This window comes from Platichthys flesus, chromosome 23 (genome assembly GCF_949316205.1).
Source record: "Platichthys flesus chromosome 23, fPlaFle2.1, whole genome shotgun sequence".
NCBI classification, from domain to species: Eukaryota; Metazoa; Chordata; class Actinopteri; order Pleuronectiformes; family Pleuronectidae; genus Platichthys; species Platichthys flesus.
The window spans coordinates 17,504,913-17,526,266 of NC_084967.1; the positions used below are offsets into that span (position 1 = coordinate 17,504,913).

The window sequence follows — 21,354 nt, forward strand, 5'->3', positions numbered from 1 at the left end:
ATGTATTATCATTCAATATACACAATATATTATATGACATACCCTTGTTAGTTTACTGTTCATTAAGCAGAACATTTGAAATTAACACGTTTAAATATCTGATTGTTCTATTGTCAATGTTATTTTTGTTTAAAATTAGAATATCATAATTAAATGATTTAAAAAAAATAATCATTATTATGATTCATGATCACAAAATAAATATTGGAAACTCGTTCTGAACTCCAACTCCCATGAGGCATCTCTTCTGAGGACAATCGTCAACGCCCGCGTGTGTTTTAACCAATCAAAAGACAGAGCTCCGCTGACGTCAGCAGGTGTGACCTCAGTGTTTTTCTCATAGACGCAGCGGCTGCCGGCGCCATATTGGAAGAAAAGAATTGTTTTATAAAACGCGTGAAACGTCGGATTTGGCACCATGTTGTACCTGGAGGATTACCTGGAGAGTGAGTATGGGACCCGGACTTTGCGGTGGGGGGGCTGTTTGTGCGTTTCTGCGTTAAATGTGCGGTGTTTCCCGGCCTGTGCTGTTCCGGCCGCTAGCATAGCAGCATTAGCACGTAACGGCTTGTTCTTCTCCTGGCAGTGATCGAGCAGCTTCCCATGGACCTTCGCGACAGGTTCACGGAAATGAGGGAGATGGACCTGCAGGTTCAGAGTATGTTACACACACGGTACACACACGGTACACACACGGTACACACACGGAACACACACGGAACACACACAGTACACACACAGTACACACACATTACACACAAAGGACACACAAGGTTCACACACAGGACTCACGGTACAAACATTACACACAGAGTATATACAGTACACTCAGAGTACACACACAGTACACTCAGAGTACACACACAGTACACGAAGAGTACACACACACACTGTAAACAGAGCCTTCAAAGTATGCACACAGTACACGCAGAATCCACTCAGTACACACACACTGTAAACGGTGTACTCAAAGTATGCACAGATTACCGACAATACACTCAGAGTACACAGTTTACACACAGTACTCAGAGTACACACACACTGTAAACACAGAGTGCTCAAAGTACGCACAGAGTACAAGCAGAGTAGATTTTCAAATGTTAAATCAGCCAGAAAACTACATCTGCACATGTGTAGAATTCAAAGTATATACTGAGCTGATAAAAGCACAGATCACAGGAAGCAGCAGTGACCTGGGCTGATTATTGTGATATTCAGATCATCAGATTGAGTTTTAATGTGGCAGCAATCATCAACTTGTGAAAAACTCCCACTGCACTACTGTACTTTAACCTTTATTTACACATAGATAGATGGCAATACCAACAATCATGTCACAAAATCCGGCCAATCAGCGAGGAGCCGCTGACCAGGCAGGAAGGCTGATGATGATCGTTGTGTTGTTGAAGTCAGTAACTCACAGGTCTTTGAATGTTCCTGTTACAGACGCCACTGATCAGCTGGAGCAGAAAGTGATCGAGTTCTTTGTCAACGCAAAGAAGAACAAACCTGAGTGGAGAGAGGAGCAGATGGAGGTTATTAAAAAGGTCAGAAATCACGACTGAAACCAAACGTTTATTCAACTTTTTCAACAGGAGACTCCATCTTTAGACGTTTAGATCATGTTCCTCCGCTGACCTGCACATCGAGGGGAATTCATCAGTGCTGCTACAGTTATGCCTGTCAGAGTTTTGGGTTTTAGTTTGAAAACTCTTGAGTTGTAGTCGGGACCAACAGTTACGCAGACGCCCTCGTTCTCTTCCTGATTGGCTCCCATCAGGCATACGACTCAACGTAGTTTTAAAATGAAAGGAATGGGTGTGGATCAGCGGGAGAGGTACAGATCGTTGCAATGGGTTAGGGTTTATACTAGGGCTGCTCGATTAATCAAAATTTAATCGTTATTACGATTACAGGGTCAAACGATCTCTATACTATATTCGAGTTGAAACGATTATTTGGCATTTTTTCTTAAAGAGTTGCGCATGCACAATTCAGTCCTTCCCCCAAAGCATCCAGCGGCCCAGCTGACTGGCCCTCACTCTCCAGCAGCTGTAAAGTGAAGGAGGAGAGTTGTGTGTGTGGTGACCGGCGGTGAAAAAACCAGCGTGAGTGGAAAAGGGAGGGCAGCAGCAGACCATGTAACGGCCGCGCACCGCTATTCTCAAGCGCGCTCCCGCCTGGCTGGTCAGACCGGACCCCACTTTCTCCGCGCCGGTCAGTCGGTCATGGTGTGTTAGGGTGCCATCATTAAGGGTTTGAATAACCGGGCACCGATATCCTGGTTTCACGGAGGAATAAGACACGCAGCCCTCACCGGTGTTTACCGGAACCGGAAGTGATTACAAAGCTAAAGCATAGACTTCAGAATAAGGGCACATATTAATAAACGTTTGAATAATCGTGATTTCGATATTGTCCAAAATAATTGTGATTATGATTTTTTTCCAAGTAGGAAAGTACACAAGTATGTACAAACATACTGCACTTTAGGTCAGAGGCACACAGCCTTAGTGTGGTAATTCTATTTCCTGTCATGTCGATCAATCGGCTGATCATTGATCGTGTGTCTGCAGTGAATGGTTATGTTTTTATTAAAACGTTTGATCACTTTGTTCCTGTTTCAGGATTATTACAAAGCTCTGGAAGACGCAGACGAAAAAGTTCAGCTTGCCAATCAGATTTATGATCTGGTGAGTAGGAGGAGCTTAAGGACGAGTCGTTCTGAGCTGGACGAGGCACACGTCACACAAACATGGTTATTGCAGAACATCATACATGTTCAGTTTATTCAGCCACAGAGAAACTTATTCACATGACTAGAAACAGGAAACAGATGAAGATGATGAAGATGTGGTCTGTAGAAACATCTGTACAACAGAGGAAGTTAAACGTGTCAATCATCTGGATCTTTTTTCACTGCTATATAATAATAATATAATATAATAAAATGATGCTATTTGTTCATGCTCCTGCAGGTGGACCGTCATCTGCGGAAACTGGACCAGGAACTGGCCAAGTTCAAGATGGAGCTGGAGGCAGATAACGCCGGCATCACCGAGATCCTGGAGAGACGTAGGTCACTCGGACTCACCGATGAGCAGCAGCACGAGGAAGAGGAGGTTCTTAACCTCATGTTTGTTTCTTCTCAGGGTCGTTAGATATGGACAGTCCGTCTCAACCAGTCAACAACCATCACGTCCACTCTCACACCACCACTGAGAGTACGTACCAACCGTCCTCTTTCTGCTTGTCAATCTGATCAGGGATCTGATCTGTGTTGGTGTAACATGTTTCTAACCGTTGTGCTGTGTGTGGGAGCAGAGAGGAAGTACAGCGCTCCGACTCATCACACCACAGAGCACGTTCCAGAGAAGAAGTTCAAATCTGAAGCTCTGCTGTCCACGCTCACGTCAGACGCTTCAAAAGAAAACACGCCAGGTGATGCCTTCCACTTGACCTCTGACCTCCAACAGTATCATCAAATCTGACAAACCTGTGAAGGGACATTACCTTATGATCAAAATAGCAGTTCTCTCATTGTACGTGTTCACTCTGCCCCCTGCAGGCTGTCGCACCAACAGCACGTCCGCGTCCACCAACAGCGTGTACAGTGTGAACCCGGCTCCGCCTCTGGCCTCGTACAACCTGAGCTCGCTGCCGGCCGGGCCGGGCGCCGGGGCCGGGGCCATCACCATGGCAGCCGCTCAGGCTGTTCAGGCAACAGCACAGGTTGGATACCATTCTGCTCAGAGGTTCCACCAGCCACCATGTGGTTCTGGGTTTGACTGGGCCCAGCCTGGGTCCTTTGTAATGTGTGAGGACTCGTCTCTGTGTTGACGTGTGATTCTGGTTCCAGATGAAGGAGGGCAGGAGGACGTCCAGTCTCAAAGCAAGTTACGAAGCCATCAAGAACAACGACTTCCAGCTCAGCAGAGAGTTCTCTCTGTCCCGGGACAACACTGGATACTCCTCCTCTGCTCTGGCCTCCACCCTCACCCAGACCCTCACCCCCACCACTGCCTCCGACTCCAGGGGGCGCAAGTCCAAGTAAGACCTCCGCACCCGACTGGACTTTTTATCAGCATGTGTTGAATTCATCCTGCAGGTTCGGATCTTAAACAGAAACGTGTTTCTATAATAAAATTACTGTTTTTTCAGAAGCAGCATCAAGTCTTCTAATCATCAGTCGTCTTCGTCGTCCTCCTCTTCCTCTCTGTCATCGTGCTCGTCATCATCAGCGTTGGCCCAGGAGCTCTCCCAGCAGGCCTCAGCGCTACCTGAGGCCGAAGCCAACAGTCAGGTGGACTGGACCTACGACCCCAACGAGCCCCGATACTGCATCTGTAACCAGGTACACACACACGCTGTTAGCAGAGGGTTTTTAGGAGGAGTTTAAAAGCAGGAACAGATGGAGACTGATTGGTTGAGAAGACGAATCCTCGATATACACAGGTTCTAAAAGTAATCAATAAAATCTTCAAATCCACGTGAGAACAATGATGTGGAGGCTACTGTCAGTGACGTGTGGTTCAGTTTCCATTTTGTTCAAAGACAAAGTTTGGGCGACTCTGTTCAAGTTCTCAAATGTTAATAAAGATGTTTGAAAGTGGAACACGGTAAGGATGTCACCACGTGACCTTTATCACAGGAAATATCAGTTTCACAGTTTTCATGATTATCAAATCAAATCAAAGTTTATTGTCACATGCACCAATGACAGCGTCATCGGAGCAGTGAAATACTGCAATACTATAGTTGAAAAAATACACACAACGAGCAATATATAGCTAATAAACTAAAATATTAATATCATCCACAATATCAAGTTAGTTTTTAAAGTAACGTTTGGTGTGTGTGTTTTACCTCCGTTCCCTCTTCTCAACGAATGATTCACACAAAAAGCACACACACACTACCTGACTCGAGAGGAGCAGGACACCATGGTTGGATATCGTAGGTACGCTTCTTATGGTTATGAAACCACGGTTATGGTCAAATGGGTTAATCCCTACAACACGGTTCAACTTGACCTGATAATGAAACTCAACGTCCTGAGTTTGTGCTGCTGTTCGATGTTTGACTCCCAGAAGATGCATTGAACCGAACATGATGATAATTTAGATAAGTAGAAACTGTAAAACTGTTGTCGGGTCTTTTTCAGGTTTCTTATGGAGAAATGGTCGGCTGCGATAACACAGATGTAAGTCATTTTTTAAATATTATAATTTGTTGTTGTTTCTTATAAGTTAAAGTTTTATATTTAAAAATTTGTGTTTTTACTAAACTGGAAGCAGAAAATACAAAACTAATTGAAGCTGTCACTGGATTGGTTGATTTACAGTTGATTAATAATTTGAATCTTTCCGCTCAGTGTCCTATCGAGTGGTTCCACTACGGCTGCGTCGGCCTGACGGAGGCGCCCAAGGGGAAGTGGTACTGTCCTCAGTGTACGGCCGCCATGAAGAGGAGAGGCAGCCGCCACAAATAGACTCACTGCTCTGTCCGCCATGTTGGATTTTAACCTTGTAACCCACTGCAGAACCATAGAGGTCAGAGGTCAACGGGCTGCTCACACAGCGGCTCACTGATTCAAATCTTTGTGCCAACAAACGGATCGAAGCCACAAGAAGGAAAATAGATCAAATGACTCAAACTAAGATCATTTATTTTTTAAGACCGAATTTATTCTCAGATTTCCACTTTAATTATCAAGAATAAATTTAATCTGATGTTGATTAATCGTATGATCAGATTAATCTAGGATTCATTTGATCGCTTCATGTCTGAGGCTACGTTTGGTTCCACAACATGAAAGTTACAACTCCCCCTCCGTCCAGTCAACGACTCATTAAGAAGATTTAACGACGGGCAAACAGGAAACATTTACAATTTAATGTTAATTGGCTGGATGAAGAGTTTCATGTCTTCACCTGACTGATGAAATTCCGACACTTTATCTCGCAATATATGATCTCATGATCAATATATAGATTTTCTTGATGGGGCGGTTTTAGTTTGGGTTAGGGTTAGGGTTATCCCACACACAGATCACATGGTCAGGAGGAAGGTCAGAGGTCAACCTGCCTGGATCAGGTTGCAGATTTAGTTAGTGGAGAGGAGGAGGAGCCTTTTACCTTCTGTGAGAACTTTGTGAATATGAGATTGAAACAGGAGCATCTGTTTTTCATGTGATCTTAAATTTAAATTAAAATAAGATTTGATAGAATAAAGTCAGGATTAGTAAAACTCTCTAATCCAGATTCATATTTAATAAATCCAGGTCTAGATATTTCACACTCCACATTCAGTTTCTCTCTATTTTTATGAAGTTAAATATATTCAGATTTAATTAAAGAAAATGTAATAATCCTGACTTTATTATAATAAGATTTGTTTTGTTCTAATTTTTTGACCGAATTTTCATCTTAGATTTAGATCTTTAACGTCCAGATGTTGACATATCAGATGTTTTTTATCTGGCTGTAATCTCCAGATGTTCCTCCTCACGTGAATCGACAGGAGCCTGAGTGACCTTCAGGACGTCCAGTGTGTGTGTCTGTGTGTGTGTTCAGTCGCTCTGCACTGATACCTGTTTGTTTCCACGGATGTCTAAAGAAAAAGTCTAATAAAATGGTTGATTTGTTTCTAAGTTTTGTGATTATTATTTTTATTTTTACATTTGAATCTAGAGGAAATAATTTGATATTTTATGACTGAACAAACGATAAAATCATTTTATTATCGATTGATTGGATAAGTTATTTGTCACATCAAATATTTGGACACAGATTTAGATTATAAAGTTTCAGTTCAAATATGAAAGGGAATATAGGTTTATGTAAATCAGGCAACGTGGTGTGATTAGTTGGAGCCAGCAGCCAATGATTTCCCTGTTAACGGTTCAATTACAGATAATAGATTCATAACATGAAACAGATTCAAAACTACCTGGTAACACACAGAGCATGTGCCCACGTGGAGGAAGACGATCGACCAATCACATCTGTGGATGTCACCATAGTGGAACCAAGCTAATTAACTTTATCTTGGTTTTATGAGACAGAATCATATACGTTTATAAGGTGTAATATTAATTATGTTAAAGAAACGGATGAAACGTTGGTTCTCTTCTCACAGAACTTCATGTTCTCACACCTCAGTGACTCCAGCTGATAAATGACAGAAGTGAAACCAGCGTTTCCCCTCGATCTAAATGCAGGCACTACATGTGACCACCAGGGGGATCTGGTGTGAGGAACAGGAAAGCTGCTGGTTCTGAAAACTGAATTAAACAAAGAACTTAGAACTGAGAGTTCTCAACTGATACAGACGTTCTCCACACGTTCTCCACCTAAACAGTAACAGGGTTCTGACAGGACGCTCTCTAAAACTGACGGATGTTCTCTCAGGAGACGTTCTCCTCATGTCAGGTGAGGTTCTTCACCTGGATGGAGACTTTCTTCACGTTCTCCATATGTTCTCCAGCCTTACATATACGGAGACGTTCTTCTCAGGCCCAACTAGAACCCAAAGTAACATTTGTACTAGATGTCTGTTGCTGGTTCTCGTCCACGTCTCTCAGGACTTATTGAAGTGATGTTCTGTTTTATTTAATAAACAGTCGTGTTCCACATGTTCCTGATTAAAGAACATGAATCTGAACATGTGAAACCTTTTTACCTGGAAAGGAATTAAACACATTTGTACTTGTGTTTATAGAGCGCGACGTGTGTGTGCGCGTGTGTCTGTGTGTGTGTCTGTGTGTCTCTGTGTGTTCCTGAAATAACCCAGCCTTGTGGAGGGGGAGGTGCTGACCTACAGAACAGTTTAACTTCATGTGAAGAACATAAGGAAAAGAGGTGAAGAGAATGAAGGAGGTGAAGAAGAGGAGGAGTCCTGAGGAGGAGGGAGAGACTGTTTTCTTCAGTGATTTAACTGGAACCAGATGCTGAGCCTGGTTCTAACGGAACGAACCAAACTCCGCTTCTTCTTCTTCCTCTTCTTCTTCTTCTTCTTCTTCTTCTTCCTCTTCTTCTTCTTCCCTCACACCTGAACCGGAGAGTAGCGGTAGATTCATGTCAACCTAACGGAACTTTCTCTGGACTCCACCGGGACTTTCTCTGGACTGTAACGGTGCTTCTCCTCGGTTCCGTCATGGGTCCAGGTCGGGTGAGTGGAATCAGCTGACCGGAGGTTCTGTGTTCTCGGTGGAACCTGGTTAATATTCTCCAGGTTTTCTTGAAACGTTTTAAGAACAGATGACGTTCAGCTGATCTTCTGGATTCATCACAGACTCCAAGTTAAAAACAAGTTCAACTTTATTCCTAAAGAAACTTTTTTCAATTTAAAACCTGATCTAATACTGTTTTTAAACTCCCATAAATCCTACACTTAATTCGGCGTAAATATTTAATAATCCAAAAATGATAATTTTTTTAAATTAAAGAATCACATTTGAACTTTCTGCCAATAGAGATCACTCGCTTCAGTAGAAGAGCATTTTACAACCAGACTCCACTGAAAATATACAGATTTTAAATTTGAATTGGTTCTGTATTGAAGTTATTTGTGTTAATATCATTATTAAATACATGCACAGAGACCTCTGGGGCTAATGGTACATTCGGTGATAAAATAACTCACCACTCTCACTTTTAACACGTTTTCTAACAGTGGAGTTTAAGGAACTGACTCTCCATACCAGAACCAGAGAGTACCGCGCTGAGGACCGAGCTGAGGCCGCTGGACATGAGGCCCTGCCCGGCGGGGATGTGAGCAGAGCCCGGGATGCTGCTCCGCCGCCGCCGCTGCTGTTCCTGGGGGCCGCTGTTGCTGCTCCTGGGGGCCGCACTCTGCGTCTTCTACCAGACCCTGATGTCGGCCTCGAACCGGCTCCGCTCCGGACCACCACCCGCTGATGTCCGAGGCCGGAAGTCACCATATGATGTCCCGGAGAAGACCAGGAGGGTCATTTACATCCTGGAGAGTTTGCAGAGGAATACAGAGGTGTGTGTGTGTGTGTGTGTGTGTGTGTGTGTGTGTGTGTGTGTGTGTGTGTGTATGTGTGTGTGTGTGTGTGTGTGTGTGTGCTATTTTTTGTTACTTTCCTTAAAGGATATACATATATAGAATATATGATGAATTTAAAATCTTGATTCTGTTGATTTGATGATTTTTGATTTATCTCCTGCATCAGCTGATGTTTCTGATTATTTATCAGACTCTTTCAGGATTCGTTCTAAATGATTCACCAAAGACTCAATAAGATTTCATATTAAAACGTCATCATCACATAAACTGAATGAAAGTCACAGTGCGTCTGGTCAAAAGCTCTTAAACCCAAACAAATGCAAAGATCCTGAAGTGTTCATACATCAAAATGAGTCAAACTTTATTTAAATTAATGTTCTTTCAATAAAAAATAAAAGTTAATAAACAACACAACTTTGTATACGAGGGAAACTTTCATCCAAACATCATTAAATAAAATCAAAGTCATCGTCTGCACCAAGAACTTCATTCAGAACATTGAAATTGTTCATCACATCAAATCATTTGTCACAAACTGAAATAATCAGTTGCTTGAGCTGCTCCCCCCGCGACCCGACCCCGGATAAGCGGATGAAAATGAGATGAGATGAAATAATCATTCAGCAATAAATAATAATAAATGAGTTATTATTAGAGGACTGATGTTCAACACAGCTCATATCAGTGATAGATGATCACTATGTGCGCTTTATATAAATCAAACAACCACAGAGTCTTTATCAATAAACTTAAATCACTTGTAATCTGAGAATGGATTTTTATCAGAGATGAAACAGAACCTTTATTTTTACCATTTTTAAACTGTGATGCTTTTTAAATGGTTTTTAATTCAAGAAGAAGAAGAAGAAGAAGAAGAAGAAGAGTCTCATTGTTTCAGTACTTTTAGTTAATGAGAAGATCAGTGAACTGTGTGTGTGTGTCTGTGTGTGTCCTAATATAAACATTTGTGTCATTAATCAGCTGAGTGTGAAATTGACAGCTGACACACACACACACAAGCACACACACACACACACACACACACACACACACACACACAGTGAGGCGTGTCAGGTTGTTGTAAACCTGATCTGATCCACTGGTTTGTGTTTAGTTTATTTGAATGATCCAGTAAAACTCTGTGACTGGTTCATCACACGCGTCACATGACCGTTCACATACGCTGGTCATGTGGTGATAACAGGAAGTAGATGTCTCCTCTGCAGTTGGTCGGCATGTGACTGATAATAACCAATCAGGAAGAGAATGTGTTTTTTCATCCAAGTCTCTGATTCAAAGGCTGGAGACTCCAGCAGGTGAACATTGAAAGTGTCCTGCAGAGTCCTCAGGGTCCTCAGGGTCCTCCAGTGAGGACGGAGACTGACAGGAAACAGCTGACGTCTACCCCCCGTGGACGGGTGGGCTGAGGTCAAAACTGTTTGGCAGCAGGTCAGACAGGTGTGTTTTTACAGCTGCTGACATGAGCACCATCTTCAGACAGCTGGTTCCACTGGTTCCACTGGTTCCACTGATCCATGATGTGGAGGAACTGATCAGCTGATCAAAAGGTTCTAGTTCGGGAACCTTCTGTTCCTGAGGTCACATGTTCTCAGATCAGCTGAGTGGACGTCTGAGGTCATGTGATCAGTGACCCACTTCAACATCAGTGTGTGGAATGAGACCTTGTTATGTAGATTAAGATTAAGATGCATTTATTCGTCCCAAACACATGCACAGACACACTCATGCAGGTAGGGAAATGTAACCTCTGCTTTTGACCAATCTGGTGCAGGACACACAGAGCAGTGAGCGACCAGGTACGGCGCTCAGGGAGCAGATGTTGGGGGAGCAAGGTGCCTTGCTCAGGGGCACTAGACAGGGTAGGGAGACTCTTGGATTTTTGGACAGATCAATCCAGGTTCGTCTTTTGTTGTTTCTCCGTGGAGTTGAACCAGAGACCTTCTCTGCCCATAGTCCAGGTTTCTGCCACTAGACCACCGCCTCTCGAGCCTGGAGACACATGTCCAGGGTTACCATAGGGACACATGTCCACGTTAACCCTGGAGAAAGATGTCCAGGGTTAGTGTTGAAGAGAGAAAGACAGAACAACCTTAAAAAGCAACAAACTGAGATTAGATCTCTTTACAGGAGGGTGGGGGCCGTTTCCTCTTCCTGTCTGTGCTCGGGGCCACTCTGTTTCTACATAGGACAAATAACTCTCTCTCTCTCTCTCTCTCTCTCTCTCTCTCTCTCTCTCTCTCTCTCTCTCCCTCCCTCTCTCTCCCTCTCTCTCTCTCTCTCTGTCTCTCTCTCTCTCCCTCTCTCTCCCTCCCTCTCTCTGTCCTCATCTCTTTCTGTCTCTGACTGAAGAAAAACTATAAAGTCAAACAGACGCTGCCAACTTCCTGTCCCAAACGTGACCTGAATAACAACCCACATGAAGACAAACAGAACTTTTCAACTTTATTTGCAACACATTTATTATTTGATTAATATATTTATGATGTTTTGTCAGAATCTTGTTTTGCAGCGATGATCTGTGATTTGATCATAACGTTAGAACAAACTGCCTCGAGTGTCACTGATAAATAAACTGTTCCCCCGTCTGTGCTCTGGATCACAGACGTCTCACTGACGTCTCACTGACATGTCCTCAGGTCGGGGGGGTGTCTCAGAAGCCGTCCGGGCGGCGCCGGGCCGTGGTCCTGACGGGTCGACACCAGGCGTCGGACCCCGAGGTGCAGCTGTACCAGCAGGTCCTGCAGCGGCTGCACTACGATGTCCACACGTCCAGATACACCGAGACCAGCAGCGTCCTTCAGACCAATCAGGGTACAGACACGAGGGCATCACATGACATCCTCACATGCTTGGAGCCTGATGATTGACAGCTGCACTCCACGAGGACAGCAACAGTTGAGAATGCTCTCCATGGTTACAGGTGTGAGTGGGTGGAGCCTGCTGCTGTGCCTCAGCAGCTCCGAGCCCAGTTGCCTCAGGAGGGTCTCGTTCTCTCACCTGCAGAGACATCAGAGGGTGAGACTCACCTGTTCCAGCCAATCACAGAGCGGCTCTGATCCCACCTGACGTCCAAATCCACTCCCCTGTGTCTCCTTGTCCTCAGGTGAACCTCATCCCGAGTCTGATGGACGCCTTCTCTGACGCAGGTGCAGGTCTGTGTCACATGTTCACATGGTCTCACCTGGAAGGTGAGTCAGCAGCTTCAGGTGTGAACTGAGGTTTTTTACACTGTAAAAAATGATCACACCAGGTGTGTTTGTGTTCACCTGTTTCCTCCTCAGGAGCAGATTTACCCCTGAGGCTGTACTCCTGTGGATCGACCAATCAGAAGCTGGGGATGCCTCAGGACAGGTGAGTGTCAGATCACCTGTCTGATTGATCAAACTTCTCTGTCTTCACATACCTCTCTCTGACAGTCCGTCACCTGTTGGAGCTCCGCCTCCTGGTCTGGTTGCCATGGTGAACATTTATGTTCTGGTGACATCAGTCCGACCTCTGACATCGTTCCTGCATGACATCATGGTGGTTGCGACCAATCAGGAGCTGAGGGCACGCCCCCTGAAGGTGAAGCAGATTTTTTATCTTAACGCTGTACTTCCTGTGGGGCGCTGCCCCCTGCTGGTGTTAAATCCTCCTCTCTCGTAGCTCAGGGACTTTCTGCGTCAGAAGCTGGGACCAGCGAGCTCCCATCATGCTTTTTGGCAGATGAAGCACGTGATAGGCGATGTGCTTCAGGCTGCAGTGTCCAATGAGAGGACAGAAAGAGTCAACAGGTAAAAATCCACCAATGAAATACAATCCATTAACTTTTGAAAGATCCCATGGGCTCAGTGTGCTTGTGGTGTTTCAGGTGTGTGTTGTGTAGCTCAGTGTGCTTGTGGTGTTTCAGGTGTGTGTTGTGTTACCAGCTGCTCACCTTCACTCTGAAGTTCAGCGGCTCCATCACTCCTGTCGTCATCCAGGTAAGAGAAGGACTGATCCTCACATTTCTGTCAGAGTGAGACCTCCTGTCACTCTTATCCCGCCCCCACGCCTCAAGTCTGTGTTACATTAACAAACATAACATTGTGTTAACAGGCTTATACCTTCTGCCTACCTGCACAGCGGAATAACAATTCTAACTGACGTGTGTTCTTTAGCCACGTGGCGTTATTTATTGCAGAGGTGATCACAACATACTGCTCTCCGTGAGAGTCAGGCAACACAGAGAAAGAGGGTGGTAACATCACTCCTATAAAGGTAGTGATGTCATCAGTCACAGGTGACTCTGTCATATGAGGCGCAACAGCGCCTCCTCCTGGACAAATATAGTTACATGCAAACATACATTTATTCACTCTGAACACTTTGCAAATTGCACATTGACATCGCCCTCTGGTTTTGCATTTTGCATTTTATTTTACTTTTTACTTTACTTTTTATATCTTTTAATTTTATAAAATGTTTTTTCTTATGTGTAGTACTTTTGTGTCTTTATGTTCTATGTTCATTGTATGCAACTTCAACTAAAACAAATTCCAGGAGGTGTAAACCTCAATAAAATACATTCTGATTCTAATTCCTTCCAAATAATGTGATTTGATGAAGAAGAAAGTTAAATGACCAGAAAGTGTCAAAACTACAAATGAATAACAGATGATCTGGGAATAATTACACAAATTCATGACTTATACAATCAAGTTATTCAGGTGAGCTGCCGGTAAATGTCCAGCAGAGATCACTGTGTCCTCAGCCTCTTCTCCCATCTCTTTGTCTCCAGGTGGACACTGATTTAACATTTTCAGCCCTGAGGGACGAAACGTTTGACGGACAGGTCACCAAAGACCTGATCCTGGAGGACACACTGCACTTCCTGTCACACACACACCTGTTTTCAGAGACAGACAGGAGACAGGTGAGAGACAAACGTAGGACAAACAGATGTCCTGATCTGATCCTCTGTTTTGTGTTTAGTTTATTTGAATGATCCATTTAACCCTAACCCTCTCTATCTCTCTCTATCTCTCTCTCTCTCTCTCTCTCTCTCTCTCTCTCTCTCTGTCTCTCTATCTCTCTCTATCTCTCCGTGTCTCTCTCTCTCTCTGTCTCTCTCTCAGGACGGTGTCTGTGGAGGGTCAGATGATCTGTGTTTGTCAGAGGACGAGGTTCTTCTTCTTCTTCAGTTTCAGAGACAGATGTCAGCGCCCTCTGCCTTTCATCTGGTAAACACATTGTTGTTGTGATTACATCTCATCACCTGTAGGGGGAGCTGCTGCAGCTTTCATCAGTCTCTTGCTCTGTTGTTTTTCTGCAGCTCTTTCCCTCTTCCTCCTCTTCTTCATCCTCCCTTTCCTCTCGTCCTCTGAGCATCTCTGATCACATGGTTAGGATCAGCTCTTACTACAACCTCCTCAGAAACATCAGCTCCAGGTGACTTTTCCAAATCCCATAATTCACTGCTGCACCAGCCTGTCAATCATTCAGACAGACGTGTTCAAGTTATGTTTGTGTCTCTGACAGGAGCGATGACGCTTCGTCCAATCAGGAGTCAGATGTGAGCTCACTGGGCGGAGCTGCAGGTAAAGGTAAGACCATGATGAGTCAGGTCTTCACGCGGTCGGCACCACTGGAATCCAGCTCTGTGATTGGTCGGTTTCTCTGTGTGTCCAGGTCGCTGTGGCAACCCCCACCTACGACAAATTTACACCGACCCCCCCCTCACCCTGACTCCGCCCTTCAGCCCCGGGGTGAAGGAGTACTTTGCCGAGGTGACCTTTGACACGGTGACGGTTCGAATCCGACCGATGACCTTCAGCCCGTCCTGCGCGGTCCACCTGGACGACCACCGGGGACCCAGGTGAAACCAGGACCGACCTCTGACCTCTGACCTCTGATGGGTTAGGGTCAGAGGACTCACGTGTTTCTGTCTGCAGGATGGCGAACTACCCGGTCGGCCTCGGCAACAGCCGCATCAGCATCCTGGTGACGGACGAGGCTGAGACGGAGCCCGTCGTCATGGCGATCTACACCGTCCACTTGACCCGGGAGAACCGGCCCAGTCTGCCCATGTTCGCCGACCATGTGATGTGCAGCTTCGTCCAGGTGAGTCAGCCGCCCTCCTATTGGCTGCTTCTGTGAAATAGACCCAAAAGTCATGTTTATCATATTTATTAGGATATTAACCACATTAATGAAATAATACTGTAACATTTATGATACTATTTATATACAGATAGAGTATATATCAGATAATATCTAAACTCTTGACTCTTGGTCAAACTGTCCAGAAGTTGTCTCTCAGTGTGATGTCACTTCCTGTGTCCAGCGGTTATCTCGTGTTCAGATCAGAGGTAATCTCCACCTGTGGCTGCAGGGGGCGCTGCCGCTCAGTGAAAGCTCAGAACATATTTTAATAAACATCTGTAACGTCTCATGTTTTCGTCCCCGCCCTCACCTGCTCTCTCTGATCCACCTGGCCTCGGATGCAGAGAGAGGGTGGTTAGTCCTCCTGCTGGGGGGTCAGCGGGGCCCCCGGCGGGGGGGCCCCTGCAGAACACAGAGCCCATTGATGCGCGGTGGGGCCGGTGCTTTGAAGGTAAAATGAAAGCTGCTGCTTCTCTTTGATCCGAGGTGATAACCACGACTGGTCGGGGCCCTGGTTCCCCGGGTCGGGGCCACAGTGGACCCTCTGTCCGTCCACTTTGTGTCCAACACACGGTAACAGAGACTCCTCATCAGAGATCAGACACTTCATGTGATGAAGATAACATTTAATTTGATCTGCTGAATGATGTCATCACTGTCTTATTCTGGTTCTGAACGGATGTTCAGTTCAGGTTTCAGAACCTGAAGCTTCGATGATCCAGAATCTTGAAGTGTGGAAGGTTCCTCAGTTGCATTTGGGCTTCTGGAGAAACCAACATGATGTTATTAATGTTGAGTTACAGACTGGATCAGGTTCTGGATCAGATTCTGGATCAGGATCAGGTTCTAGATCAGGATCAGGATCAGGATCCGGTGTGACAGCTGCGATTAAAGTTGGAGACGATCAGTTATAGAAATATCTGAACTTCGTCTGTTCAAGTTTTTTCATCATAAATCAAATCCGGATTCATCATGTGACGGAACAAACAGACACCAGCTGCTGCCTGGTTCAGTTTAAGCTTTTATTTTGAAACAACAGGTCTCACTTAGCTTCAGTGACCTTTGACCTCCTGAAAAACAGGCAGAGACATCATGATTGACAGCTGAGACTGTTTTAGATTCATTTCTGGAGGAAATGGAGAAGTGTCGTGGTCTTTATTTACAGTCTGTGGTTCTGACTGAGACGCCCCCTGGTGACAGAGTGTGGTGAATGAAGGTTTGTCGTCAGTGAGAATCTTCTAGAACTTTTTCTTCTAGATTCTGAAACAGAGAATCAAAGTTCTGTTTCTCTGATGGAGCTGTAAATTCCTGATTCTCCTCCGAGTCGTCTCCTGCTCTTTTTTTCTTGGCAGCGTCTCAGGTCTTTTCTTAAAAGCTCCTGGCGTTAGTGAGTGTGATCTGATGCCTGTTTAGGGATTATGAGCAGGTTTACTCAGAGTCAGATCAGATCAGATCTCAGATCAGTGGAGCTCTTTGATCACTACGCTCAGAGGATTAACTTTCTGCTTCTGCTCGGCCCTGAACAACAGAGTGAGCCTCGTCTGGAAGCTCAGAACATGGAGCTCCGCCCCCACACACTGTGACATCACACCTGCGGCTCCACCCCCACACACTGTGACATCACACCTGCAGCTCCACCCCCACACACTGTGACATCACACCTGCAGCTCCACCCCCACACACTGTGACATCACACCTGCAGCTCCACCCCCACACACTGTGACACCTGCAGCTCCACCCCCACACACTGTGACATCACACCTGAAGCTCCACCCCCACACACTGTGACATCACACCTGCAGCTCCACCCCCACACACTGTCACACCTGCAGCTCCACCCCCACACACTGTGACATCACATCTGCAGCTCCACCCCCACACACTGTGACATCACACCTGCAGCTCCACCCCCACACATTGTGACATCACACCTGCAGATGACATGAATATTGTCTGTGACGAGCCTCAAACCAAATATTAATTTATTAAGAATCGATAAAAAATTAGTTCGATATTTCCAGTTTAAATTATAATAATAGATAAACAATGTGTCAAACATAAAGTAAGGAAAGTTATTATGGGATTTGTTCTTATCCTGATAAAACCGTTTAAAGTTTTAAAATGGAATAAATGATCAATAATTTAAATGAATGAATCATGTGAATTCATTGTGACTTGAATATGAATATGAGTGATGGTGATATTTATTACAAACCTGGAGAAAAAGGTTTATAAATCTTAAAAAAAATAAATAGATAAATTGATCTGCTGTTTAGATTTTCTCTTTTTTATCTGTTTAATAATTTCTCATATTTTACATTTCATCTTAAATTGTTTTTATTGTCACAATAATTTTGAGTTTCTTCTAAAGATAAACAACAACATGACCAAGTCTTCAGTCCTGGACGAGGTCTGTGGTCCGTCTGTGGTCCGTCTGTGGTCCGTCTGTGGTCCGTCTGTGGCGGCGGCTCTGAGTCGTGACCCTCGGGATGAAAGGCTACGGTGTGTTTGGTGGGGGCGTGTTTTGGTAGCGTGGCGGCGGCGGCTGATCTCAGAGCAGCGTCCGGTCTGTTTGAGCGTTTACACTGAGCTCAGGTACGAACAAGAAAATCCCTGTTAAGTTTTCTTGTTGCACTTTGTTGTGAGCTGCGACGCCGCGGTGAGGAATGTGGCGCCGCCGCCACGAAACCTGAGAAGAGGAGGCCGTGTGTGTGTGCTGCAGGGTCTACCCCCGTTGTGGGGACCGACAGTCGCATTAGGGGGACAAACAAGCGTGTGTGTGTTGTACGGCGCGTTTGACGGCGGAGTCTCTGAACTCGGGGCCAGACCCGGCGGCTCTCACGGGCCTCTGAGCCGAGCTGGTGTATTTGACCTCTGACCTCTGACAACAGAGTTCAGAAACAAAAGAAGGAGAAGAGAAGGAGGTAGGAGAGGAAGAGTTCTGATGCGTTTTCTGGTTTCAGGACTGTGGTCTCCGGGTCCGGCCCGATCGCTCCTGTGGTCTCCAGACCGCCGTCATGTCCCAGAGGCCACGTCACATCTGCACGTCAGGACACCAGCCAGGTGGGATGTCACTTCCTGTCCCCAGTGACTCACCCGTCTGTCCGTCTCTCGGTTGTCTGTCTGTCTATCCGTCCGTTCGTCTCACACCTGTCTCTCTCACATGTCTCTGTCTCACATCTCTTTCAGTCTGTCTCACATGTCTCTGTCTCACATGTCTGTCTGTCTCAGGTCGGTGGGTGGTTCCATGTCTTAGCTGTTCTGACAATAGGACATGTGATTGGAGGGAGGTTGCCTGGCAGCCAGATGGCTGTGACCACCGGTTGGTGGAGCGCCGCTCGCTGCAGGGCTGTATGACGGACAGGAAGGTGAGGTCATGTGATCTCAGGTGAGGTCATGGGACATGAAGGAGTGAGACTAATGTCCCATCAGACTCATGTGTGGAATCCTCCGTCCTCAGGTGTTGTTTATCGGTGACTCAACCAATCGCGGGATGATGTACTTCCTGATGGAGCGGGTCAACTCCAGTCTGGAGGACTGGGGCCAAGCTCACGACACGCTGGTGCACCGGGACCTGAACGCAGGTCAGACTCTGGTCAGCTACTCGTATTATCCTCAGTTCTGGTTGGAGAAGGAGCAGAGGCCCACGTTCAGGGAGGCGCTGCTGCAGCTGCTCCACAGGTGAGTCACCAGGGTGTCACCGGGGCGGTCGACGTTCTGAAACTAACACGAATCCTCCATCTGCTCCGACAGGTCTCAACCTCTGGTGAACTCCAACCTGACGGTCCTGGTGGTGGGAGGAGTCCAGTGGCTCAACACCAATCACCTGTGGACAGTCAGCGAGGTGCTGGACAGGTGAGGAACACGTCTTCAGTCTCTGTCGACATCATCAGACAATTTGTATCACATACAAATCAGATCTTTTTACTTTTCAAAGATCCCGATTTTCTTTTGAAAATCTCTTTTGTGCAGTTCCTCAGACGTAGCTTTGGGTTAGGGTTAGAAATTTCTTGAGAATACTAAAAAGTGAAAACATTCAGTTTATAGAGATTCTTCCAGATCGGCAGTGAACTCAGGGAATCAGGTCAATTTCACAGGCATCCATGTCCAGACTGTGGTTCTCATGACAAGTGGTGTTGATGCTCCTTCTCCCCAGGGAGGGTCTCAGTAACACCCTGGTGGTGGTGAAGACTTTGGGGATGGGTTTCCATCTTCCTGTGGATGGGATCAGATCTCTGAGTCTGGTAGGTTCTTCATAGCGACTCAAATAAAGAAACAGATGAAACATCAGTGTTTTGACACTAAGTGTCAATATAATGATGACTTTTAATGATATAGTATAACTAAGTTATGAATAATGCCATAAAGTATCAATCTCATGGGTCTAACCTCTGAGGATCAGGAATCACCTGAGGTCGCGTCTCTCTGGAAACTGAAAACAGCTCCCTCGTACTTTCAGAGAGAAATCCAAGATCTCGACAGAGACAACGACAACATCATCGCCACAGCGAAGCATCATGGGTACGAGGTGATCGACACGTTCAGCATCACGATGGGTCGCTATAAAGAGTTCCTTCAGGGACGATGTGCCTGCCACTTTCACCAGGTAACAACCTTCTCATCAACATCTCCTCTGTCCATCTTCTGAGTGAACGAATAGGAACAAAGGTTTCATTTGATTTGGATTCTGTAAATTCATTGGTGCGACATCAACGTGGGCAGGATCTGAAACATTTAAAATATCAGTTAGTCATGTGTCCCTGTCCTGTTTGTGTCGGTTGAAAAGATAAATACTGTGATTATTAGTTATTGGTTATTGGTGATGGAGTTCCTCTTGGAAATGTCAGATTTCACTCTACGCAGACGATGTCCAACTGTTCAACTAGCACCGGCTGTTTCTTCTTCACAGGTGGAGAAGTTTCCTTCCTTTAGGCCTCCAGCTGACACGACGTCCAACAGAACCACATCCAACAGAACGAGGCTCAGCAACCAATCCGCCGTGCAGGACACGGAGCAGGAGGCGGATCCTGACACCTTCACCTATCACGTCAGAGGACCAGTGAACCAGGTGTACTCTGAGATCCTGCTGAGCCGCCTGTGTCCCGCAAACTAAACGTGTGTGTGTGTGTGTGTGTGTGTGTGTGTTTGTGTGTCTGTGTGTGTGTGTCTGTGCTTGCGTGTGTGTGTGAGACAGAAGAGTAAAAACAAATGAAGAAGAACATGTATGAAACTTGTTTTATTTTGTGATTCCAGCTAACCTGTCTAAACATCATCAATTCATCAAACTGAAGAACTACAAATATTTCAAAAATGTTGTAATACACAATCATTATCTCATCGTTACAAAGAAGAAACAAACTTCCGTTTCCTGTGAGAACCAGTTACTTCTACTATCGCTACCAGTTACAGCTAGTTAATACTGCTAACTTCTGCTAATGCTGCTAGTTACGTCTGCCAGGTCTGCTCGTCACATCCTCGAGTGCTGCTAATCGTATCTGTTGACATCTCTGTTGAAATACACTATAGGTTTATATGTTGTTATATGTGTTGATATCTCTGTTGTTATATCTTTGTGTGGTCCTGGAGACGTCATACCTCCTCGTCAAGTGATGTCACTATTTTTTTTAAATCTCCTTGTTTCTAAAGGGCAGAACTACTTTCAGTCCATAGTTGCGGTAAGTTCTGATACACACTAACTAGTGTGTATGCATTGTAAAGACTAGTTACTTTACAATGCATAGTAACTAGTTTATGTTTGCCAAAGACTTCTAGGTCGCGTGATAAGTAACTCGATCTTCATCTGTACTAACTAAATGCTGATGCATACTAATAAGTTCCTAATGTTTCCTAACCAGCTGCTTTGTGTCTTTTATTTCTTGTTTCAAACCAAAGGTGTAAAGAAAGTCTTATATTTTATATATTTTTATATTTAAATGTTGAATCGTTTCATGTTTTGTTTCCGTGCTGAACAATATTTATTCTCTGAACTTTAACTTTTGGACTGTGAAAACATGAAACATCTGATTTGTTTGATTTAAATCATTGCAATGAATAAAACTTATTTATCCGACTTAATTTTTCTGTTTTACGTCCTGAATGATTTGAATAATCACGGATCAACAAGATCGATCATCATTTTTATTGGGCGATCCCACGGTGTGTGTCCCTGACGTCAGC

General features: G+C 45.0%; 2 protein-coding genes across 2 annotated transcripts; both read left to right on the forward strand.

Moving 5' to 3' along the window:
* The first annotated feature begins 311 nt into the window (after positions 1-311).
* Positions 312-6,652, forward strand: ing3 (inhibitor of growth family, member 3). Its single transcript, XM_062382782.1, has 12 exons — positions 312-446; positions 587-658; positions 1,447-1,547; positions 2,628-2,693; positions 2,979-3,075; positions 3,153-3,224; positions 3,325-3,441; positions 3,569-3,732; positions 3,860-4,050; positions 4,162-4,354; positions 5,165-5,203; positions 5,375-6,652. The coding sequence occupies exons 1-12, from the start codon at positions 419-421 to the stop codon at positions 5,489-5,491; spliced, it is 1,257 nt and encodes a 418-aa protein (XP_062238766.1). The 5' UTR covers positions 312-418; the 3' UTR covers positions 5,492-6,652.
* Positions 6,653-7,854: 1,202 nt separating this feature from the next.
* On the forward strand, positions 7,855-21,214 carry cped1 (cadherin-like and PC-esterase domain containing 1). Its single transcript, XM_062383336.1, has 22 exons — positions 7,855-8,172; positions 8,677-9,009; positions 11,691-11,865; positions 11,975-12,069; positions 12,158-12,242; positions 12,336-12,405; positions 12,471-12,618; positions 12,700-12,827; positions 12,944-13,016; positions 13,814-13,948; positions 14,151-14,255; positions 14,348-14,463; positions 14,554-14,618; positions 14,704-14,890; positions 14,967-15,135; positions 18,141-18,240; positions 18,409-18,545; positions 18,638-18,858; positions 18,931-19,032; positions 19,334-19,421; positions 19,637-19,783; positions 20,087-21,214. Exons 2-22 carry the CDS (start codon positions 8,791-8,793, stop codon positions 20,288-20,290), a joined length of 2,769 nt encoding a protein of 922 aa, XP_062239320.1. The 5' UTR covers positions 7,855-8,172; positions 8,677-8,790; the 3' UTR covers positions 20,291-21,214.
* Positions 21,215-21,354: the final 140 nt, after the last annotated feature.

Bases quoted from the DNA above. Each gene is read 5' to 3' on its own strand.
- ing3 (XM_062382782.1), top strand. From the start codon at position 419: ATGTTGTACCTGGAGGATTACCTGGAGA. The intron at 3,076-3,152 runs GTAGGTCACTCG...GTTTCTTCTCAG, and splicing joins CACCGAGATCCTGGAGAGAC to GGTCGTTAGATATGGACAGT. The intron at 3,733-3,859 runs GTTGGATACCAT...TTCTGGTTCCAG, and splicing joins CTGTTCAGGCAACAGCACAG to ATGAAGGAGGGCAGGAGGAC.
- cped1 (XM_062383336.1), top strand. From the start codon at position 8,791: ATGCTGCTCCGCCGCCGCCGCTGCTGTTCCTGGGGGCCGCTGTTGCTG. The intron at 9,010-11,690 runs GTGTGTGTGTGT...ACATGTCCTCAG, and splicing joins GTTTGCAGAGGAATACAGAG to GTCGGGGGGGTGTCTCAGAA. The intron at 15,136-18,140 runs GTGAGTCAGCCG...TTCTGGTTTCAG, and splicing joins TGATGTGCAGCTTCGTCCAG to GACTGTGGTCTCCGGGTCCG.